At 36.2% G+C, this 8,172-nt stretch overlaps 2 protein-coding genes across 3 annotated transcripts; one reads left to right on the top strand and one right to left on the bottom strand.

Annotated features, from left to right (window-relative positions):
- The first annotated feature begins 666 nt into the window (after nucleotides 1-666).
- On the top strand, nucleotides 667-4,089 carry LOC106418750 (heparanase-like protein 3). Its single transcript, XM_013859509.3, has 9 exons — nucleotides 667-1,124; nucleotides 1,747-1,783; nucleotides 1,869-2,052; nucleotides 2,128-2,276; nucleotides 2,350-2,580; nucleotides 2,679-2,868; nucleotides 2,960-3,085; nucleotides 3,414-3,513; nucleotides 3,601-4,089. The coding sequence occupies exons 1-9, from the start codon at nucleotides 894-896 to the stop codon at nucleotides 3,961-3,963; spliced, it is 1,611 nt and encodes a 536-aa protein (XP_013714963.2). The 5' UTR covers nucleotides 667-893; the 3' UTR covers nucleotides 3,964-4,089.
- Nucleotides 4,090-4,574: 485 nt separating this feature from the next.
- Nucleotides 4,575-7,414, bottom strand: LOC106418949 (bifunctional purple acid phosphatase 26). 2 transcript variants are annotated; one of them, XM_013859684.3, is made up of 10 exons: nucleotides 7,164-7,414; nucleotides 6,843-7,037; nucleotides 6,397-6,597; nucleotides 6,193-6,304; nucleotides 5,895-6,121; nucleotides 5,675-5,813; nucleotides 5,366-5,586; nucleotides 5,152-5,273; nucleotides 4,890-5,051; nucleotides 4,575-4,805 (listed from the first exon to the last, which is right to left on the bottom strand). In XM_013859684.3, the coding sequence occupies exons 2-10, from the start codon at nucleotides 7,023-7,025 to the stop codon at nucleotides 4,730-4,732; spliced, it is 1,443 nt and encodes a 480-aa protein (XP_013715138.2). In that variant the 5' UTR covers nucleotides 7,026-7,037; nucleotides 7,164-7,414; the 3' UTR covers nucleotides 4,575-4,729. The 2 variants fall into 2 exon arrangements, with proteins under 2 accessions (XP_013715138.2, XP_013715137.2); XM_013859683.3 differs by having other exon boundaries at nucleotides 7,112-7,228.
- Between the last annotated feature and the right edge of the window lie 758 nt (nucleotides 7,415-8,172).

Consider the following 8,172-nt stretch of genomic DNA (forward strand, 5'->3'; position numbering starts at 1 on the left):
TCTCAAGTCTATTTGTCTAGATAATATGTATTAGTATCCCCTTGTCTTAATATTTATGATGATAATTCATCTTCACAGCTCCACTTCTTCATAACTTTAAAGATTTCTTCAACATCTTTTTGGGTTTTTAATTTGGGCCCTAGGTTATATAGGTAAACCATGCCCATCGCTTGTTTTCGATTAAATGAGAGAATATCCAACATGTCATTGCTCAAGCTTCACTTTGCTTGATTTTTATGTGGCTTTGGTCATCGCTATTGGCTTCAGAACCTTTGATAATAAGAGAATTTATCTATCTTCTTAATTACGATTTGCGTTGTAATGCCAATTGACATGCCCTCTATGTTGAAGTGCTTATAATATAAGTTCGGTGCAACTACTCGAGTATTGGATACTGACCTATGCTCGCACCACCAGGCCACGAGTAGTTATTCGATTAAACATCCCTTTCGGATGATTCGTAATCTAAGGTGGTTAGGCTATCTCCTTTCTATTTTGGCTTTATTAAGAGTTTGATTTGGTGGAAACCCTTTGCATGCAAGCAAAATATTCATGTAACTTAAAAGCAATAATATATCAAAGTTGTGCAGGTAGATGCAGGTAGATTGTATACTTTATTATTATTTATTAATGTTTTGGCTCAATATACTTTATTAATTAGATCATCTTTTTATGTATTTACTTTATGAAAGGTCAAGTAAACAACTCTTTTTTTTAACAACTTCAAAGTAAACAACTCAAACAACAAAAGCAAATACATAAAATAACTTAAATTAAAAAAAATTAAAACAATTTTACTTTTTCAGTAAGGTCTCTGTCTTCCATTTGCATATATATATAAAAACACCGAACCAGATCCCATTTTATTATATGAAAAAATAAGGAAGAGAAAAATGGGTTGCCGTCAAATATCAGTGATAGTTTTATTCCTTTGGGTGTTCCAGTTTGCGGACAAGACCGTCGTAAGCTCGGCCGTAGAAGAGAAAGGAACGGTGTTTGTGTACGGAAGAGCGGCCGTGGGAACAGTAGACGAAGACTTCATCTGCGCCACTTTGGATTGGTGGCCACCTCAGAAATGTGACTACGGAACTTGTGCTTGGGACCATGCTTCGATTCTTAACCTGGTTTTCTTCTCCCTCTCTTTTACAATTTTTTCCGTCTTGTTTCCGTCGAAAACAATGCAACTTGTGTATTTTAAAAAGAAAAAAAGAAAAAGAAAAACACTTCACGTGTATTATAAGTCGGTGTGTAGCAGGCTTTTTCTTGAAAATCTTTACTTTCTGTTGAAAATCTTTTACCAAGAAATAAAACAGTAGAAGTTTATTTTTATTTTATTTTATTTTAGTAGAGGTTCACTCTGTATGGTGAGCTAGTATAGCTTTTTTGAGCTAGTATAGCTTTAAGAGGTGGATTTGCAGTTTTTTCATGTTTTTGGGATGTTGGGTGATTAACCTTCTGGCTTTATCTCTGGAAATCATATATCTGCCGACTATTAGCTAAGATCTTGATGTGGTCTCTTTTCTGTTGTTTGAGACGATTTTTTTTTGTTTGTTTGTTTCTTTTAGAAATGGAATTAATAAAATAGAAAAGAACATTGTAGATATTTTATAGAACTCCATTTATTACTCTTTTTACCATTTATGGAACGTGAAGTCAAATATCATTATGTACCAAGATCCAAATCCAATGCCATTTTAGTAAAATGAAGCGTACTTTAACTTGGATATATGTTGATCTTTCTTGCAGGACCTGAATAACACTATTTTTCAGAATGCAATCAGAGGTATGTAACCATATCATATTTCTGATAATTCTAAATCTTAATGTTCAAAATTTGACATTTTTCAATTTCAAAAAAAAAAATACAGAATTTGCTCCATTGAAAATAAGAATAGGAGGAACATTACAAGACTTGGTGATATATGAGACACCAGATCAGAAACAGCCTTGTCTTCCTTTCACCCAAAACACTTCCCTTCTCTTTGGCTACACACAAGGATGTCTGCCCATGCGCCGATGGAACCAGCTTAATGACTTCTTTAGCAAAACCGGGTAACCTTTAAATTCTCTCTTTCTTTCGACTATGTGTTTACATCCTCTCTTACATTCTTGTGTGGTCTCAATCAGAGCTAAAGTCATCTTCGGGCTGAATGCACTCTCTGGTCGGAGCATACAATCTAATGGCGAAGCCGTAGGAGCCTGGGATTACACCAATGCTGAATCATTCATCCAATATATAGTACAGAACAACCACACGGTCGATGGTTGGGAGCTCGGTATGTCACCTGACATAACAATATGCAAATATCTTTACATTTTCTAATCTTTTTTTAAAAAATTCCTCAATAGGAAATGAGCTGTGTGGAAGTGGTGTTGGTACAAGAGTTGCAGCAAGTCAGTATGCTACGGACACCATAGCTCTTCGAGACATTGTGAACCGGGTTTATAAGGATGTGAGTCCCATGCCACTGGTGATAGGACCTGGTGGTTTCTTTGACGCTGCTTGGTTCACAGAATACTTGAACAAAACTGAAAACTCTCTCAATGCCACCACTCGTCACATCTACAACCTCGGTCCAGGTAAAGGCTTCACATCATCAAGCAGCTTAGCTTCTCCATTTTCCCTTTTTTTATCTTCTGAATGAAAAAAAGAAAAAATTACATTAATGATGGATTAGGGGTGGACCAGCATCTGATAGAGAAGATTCTAAACCCTTCGTACCTGGACCAAGAGGCAATAACGTTCCGCAGCCTAAAGAACATAATTAACAACTCCTCAACAAAGGCTGTGGCATGGGTTGGTGAGGCTGGTGGCGCTTACAACAGCGGTCGTAATCTTGTCTCTAATGCTTTCGTTTATAGTTTCTGGTAAGAAAAGGACATCATACCAGAAGAAGAAGAAGATAAACATATTAGCTTGACTTTTACTCAAAAATGATATTATATTGCACGATGGTAGGTACCTGGACCAGCTTGGTATGGCATCAGTTTATGATACAAAAACTTATTGTAGACAGTCTTTGATCGGAGGAAACTATGGTCTGCTAAATACTACTAATTTCACTCCCAATCCTGACTATTACAGGTAATTAATACTCCCTCTGTTTCATAATAGATGAAGTTTTGGTTCTTTGCACACATATTAAGAAATTATATTTTCTAAACAAAAAATCATTAAAATATAATTTTAAACTATTTTATTTAATTATAAACAAAAATTATAAAAACACAATTGGTTACACAGTTTTTTATAAAGTTAAAATTACATAGATATGTTTGAAAACATCATCTATTATGAAACAAAAACAATCACCTAAAACATCATCTATATTGAAACGGAGGGAGTATAAAAGATGAAACCTGTGAACAAATTTTAAAATTTTAACCAAGTGATGCTGCTTGTCAAACTGCAGTGCTCTGATCTGGCGACGACTTATGGGAAGAAATGCATTGTTCACAACCTTTTCCGGAACCAAAAAGATACGTTCATACACCCATTGTGCAAGACAATCGGTAAGTCATAGTTTCCAAACATGTAACTCAGAAAAAAAAAACGCATTATTTCTTCTTGAAGTAACTATTTAATTTTTAATCATGCAGAAAGGGATCACAGTGTTACTGATGAACCTGGACAACACTACAACAGTTGTGGCGAACGTAGAGCTAAATAACACTTACAAACTAAGACACAGGAAGACGTCTCAGAAAATAGCAAGGACTTCCCAGATGCCTTGGGTCTCTAATGGTGAAACCCAAAGAGAAGAGTACCATTTGACAGCAAAGGACGCAAATTTACACAGCCAGACTATGCTACTCAACGGTCATGCACTGCAGGTTAACTCGATAGGTGACATACCTCCACTGGAACCGATACATGTAAACTCAACAGATCCAATAACAATAGCTCCATATTCTATTGTGTTTGTGCATATGCCCAACGTTGTTGTACCTGCATGTGCTTAGGGGAGCTGCTGCATGTTGGACTTTTATGACAGCTCCATTCAATTATTTGATTAGAAAAAGAAGTGTACCTATCTTTCAGAACAAACTTTATAGACCAAATAAACGCAATGAAATAATTTCCAAACACTTCTTTTTCAAAAATTTATTTCTGTTTTAACAGTTTCAAACTGGTTGGGACTGTACAGACGGTCCCACTAGAGAGTTAGAACGAAGCTACAAGAAAAGCTTCTTCTAGTCACCAAAGCCACAGCGACTTCTCCCCATGTAAAATTTATTGTGTTCTTCTTTGGAACGAACATTAATGAGGTTGTTGGAGAAGTAACTCTCTTAACTAATATTCTTCATTCCTAGAAAGCATCAAAGAGCGTTATACAACAGATAGGTTATCCATAGATAAATTATAAACCTTTTTGAGCCTTTTAGAAGCTATTTACGTCAGTGCTTTAATGTTTGCATGTTAAGGAAAAAACACAGGAAAATAGCAAAGGTACCTAACCATACTAATGCATTTTGATGTGCACTTGCTTGAACATTCAAGCGTAAACCTCTGAGCACATCACTGGCTCTACAACTGTCTGACAGTTTAACTAACAATGTTACAGGCAAGTGTATACGTTTTAACCCGTTTATATTAAATATTTAAGTTCATGGATGAATAAGCACAAACAAATATTAGAAGCATATAAGTAATCAAGATCTGGTTTAGGTAGTAAAGAAAAAGAGCAACGAGTTGGACGAATATCTTCGCCTCTACTTAGTAAGCAAATCAACTGGCAATCCAGTCAACCACAACACTCTTGATATAATGCTTCTTCAACTTTCTCCGTCTAATGTTCTTTCCCCTGCATTCATGCGCATTTTTGTTTTCACTTAGCTCTGCAGTTACTACTTTAAGCTTTAGTAAAGAAGTGAAGTAGGAAACTTACCAGTACTGGTTGTATAACACAAACTCATCTGTTGCTACTTTCTTCCCATCATCATTGCGGTTCCAGTGGTATACCGCATGTGTTCGGTTTTTAATGTCCAGAGTGGAGTGCCCGTAGCTAGCTTCTCTAAATGCAGAATAATCTGGCTGTGGTTCCATAAACCTGAAACCAAAAGAGGCTCAGCTCAAGTTTTAGTCTTTTAGTTGTAGGTTAACTGTATCACATTCCAAGGCTCATTGTCAGATATGATCATGTCACGCACCTTCCCGCAAGACCTTCTTGATTTCCTCCGTCTCCAACTGTGATATAAACAGGAGCTGACGTATCAGGAACCGGGAAACGATCTCCACTTGACACATTATACCGCACATTTGATACTCGGTACTGATGATTTAAAACAAACAAAGATTTTATAATGAAGCATACACAAAAAAAAACACTAAGGAGAGTTTTAAGTTAAATGAAGTTTATGTTACCGATCTCTCGTAGGCATGAACATGTCCAGCAAAGACTACATCAACTCTGTATTCGACAAACCATTCCTCAAAAGCTGCTCGCATGCTTTCACCCTCCTTGAAGTGTGCTTCATTACTGTTGTAAATAGGGGAATGCATCAGAACAATTAGCCAAGGAGTTTTCTCCCTGTCAACTCTTTTGAACTCTGCATCAAGCCATCTCCACTGCGGGGTATACTTCACTGCACAACAGTCACATCTACTCAGTGGTATAAACCAACCTTTTATTTATAAGACAAGTGTTAGAAGCAGAGAGGATGATGATATTACCAAAAGGAGAATAACTGGAGAGGACAATGATATGCGCGGAGGCACGCCTAACAGCATACCAGAGAGGATTGCTACTTTTTGAAGCCAAGTATGGCGTAGTGTAACGCTCAAGGTAATTCTTAAAAGGTGTCACTTCCCCCTGTAAAAAAAGACAGAATAGAGTAACAAGTTACAACTAACTAAGAGAGTACTAAGATGAGTCTCAAGATATATATGTTACCATGTATGGCATGTAATCGACTTCGTGATTGCCTGCAGACCAGAGCCAGGGTTGATAAGCGGTACTGGGCTCCACGAAACGGCCCCAAGTATCCCATCTGACACCAACATCGTTATATTGATATCTGTCAGCGTAAGAGAGATCTCCAAGGAATAAGACGGCCTGAGCTCCACTCCGCATGTAGTGTTCCAGCGTGGACAAGGAGTTGAACGTTTGGCCCAGGTCGCCTAACAATGAAATCTTATAAGAAAGAGCAGCAGTAGCAGAAGATCCAGTTGAGAGACAATAAGTGACATACCTATGATACCAAACTTGTAAGATGCATCTGGATGTACATGTGGTGGTGTAACAAACCAAAACTCCCTAGAAGATTCACCACTTTCAATCTTGTAATAGTACTTTGTATTATACTGCAATATTAACCCCCAATAATTTGCATTTGAATGATATATAAACTAAGATCAGATAAAAATATGCAGTTCCATGTGGGTACTGTTGTCACCTCAAGGCCAGAGAGAAGGCAGTGATGGGTGTAGCCAGACTTGTATTTGTAGAAAGTGTAGTTTGAGAAAGTGCCTTTAGCCACAAAGTCGTAATTGCCCTGGACGGCGCCGTAATGGACTGTGCTGGAGCCAGGCTCATCAGGAGTCACCCAAGACACGATAACTGCCTTTCCATCATAATCACCTTGTGTTATATGTACCTAATTTAATTTAATTAAATTAATTATTACATGTTTGTTAGTTAGGCTTTGAATGTTATAAACCGCCCCGCACCGAAACAGTAACAAAAATCTTTACTTATACCATATATCTATACGTTTTTATAACTGTAAAAACCTCACCGCAGTTGAACCGCTTGTCCCGTACCGCTAAATCCGCAGTTACCATTCGGAGCCTTTAGTTTCTCGATTCAAATAAAAGAAAAACAGTGGGTAAGAGGACTCACTTGTTGTGGAGCGTTGTAGCCTTTAGGGACTTTGAAAACTTTGTGGTCGAGTGGAATATCAACGGCGGGCCATTCGGACCGGACATAGCTACTTGTGATCCCGCCTTCTCCTTGTAAAACTAAGCTCAACAACACAGAGACTACCACCACCAGCAAATGATGAATCTCCATACCCCGAATCATCACTCGTTCTACCTGTCGCAAAATCAAAACATCGATCTGATAAACACGTTTTCTATTCTACGATCCGAAGATAATGAGGAAGAGACGTGATTGAGAAAAAGTCGAGGTGGGGGGGAGGGGGAAGTGATTGATTGATACCACCAAAGTAAAGTTGAAGGAGAGATGATCTCGATGATGATGCACTGCATTGTGTCCCTCACATTTATCAACTATCTCTATCTACATACGTGGACCTTTCTCATTGGCTTATTTCTTTTATGCACCCAGACTGGATTTGGATCTCTTAACTCTTAAGCATAATAAACGTAACATTTAACCAATGTTCACCAAGTTGAGAGATTATTATTCTGGACTAAGCAAAAGCCTCCTTCCTCTTTTGAAGCAAATACAGATATGGAAGAAAAAGTCTTCTCGATATCATTTGAATGTAGGTCCCTATTTTATTTGGCTTCTTGATTCGATCCGGATCAGAATATTGGCTATTTATTTGGAATCCATGTGATTTAGATTATATAGATCAGAATGTCCGTAACTATTCCACATATATTTTCTAATATACTTGTCTTAATACTTTATATAATAACTATATACTAGGTGACCTGCGCACGATGAAATACTTTAAAAAATATATTAATATTACATAAATAAAATTTTGTTAAAAAAATTTATTTTATATTATGGATTTTTTAGTTAATAAATTTTAGTTATTTTGGTTTATAACAAATTTTATCGTTTGAATAGATTAAATTAGTGGTTACATGTAAATTAAATTGCCATATAAGAATTTTTCTTTTGAAATACTGCGTATAAGAATATAAAATCAATTATTACATATAAAATTTTAGAATATAAAATCAATTATTACATATAAATTTTTAGCTTATATATTCATTATCATTAATACATAGATTATATTACATGTTTAGTATATTGCAACTATAACCGTTCCTCCAAGTATATTATATACGTGTATTTAAAAAATTTGGCCAATATTCCAGCTAAAACTCTGATTGGTAACTATCGCTTAATCGCGGAAAAAATAATTAAGCTGCGAAAAAAAATTAAGCCATAGAAAAATTTAAAAGTTGTGGAATTGTGGAATACATATTAAAATGATTAAACTATTTTATATGGTATTCAATTTTTT

This window comes from Brassica napus, chromosome A8 (assembly GCF_020379485.1).
Source record: "Brassica napus cultivar Da-Ae chromosome A8, Da-Ae, whole genome shotgun sequence".
In the NCBI taxonomy this organism is placed as follows: Eukaryota; Viridiplantae; Streptophyta; class Magnoliopsida; order Brassicales; family Brassicaceae; genus Brassica; species Brassica napus.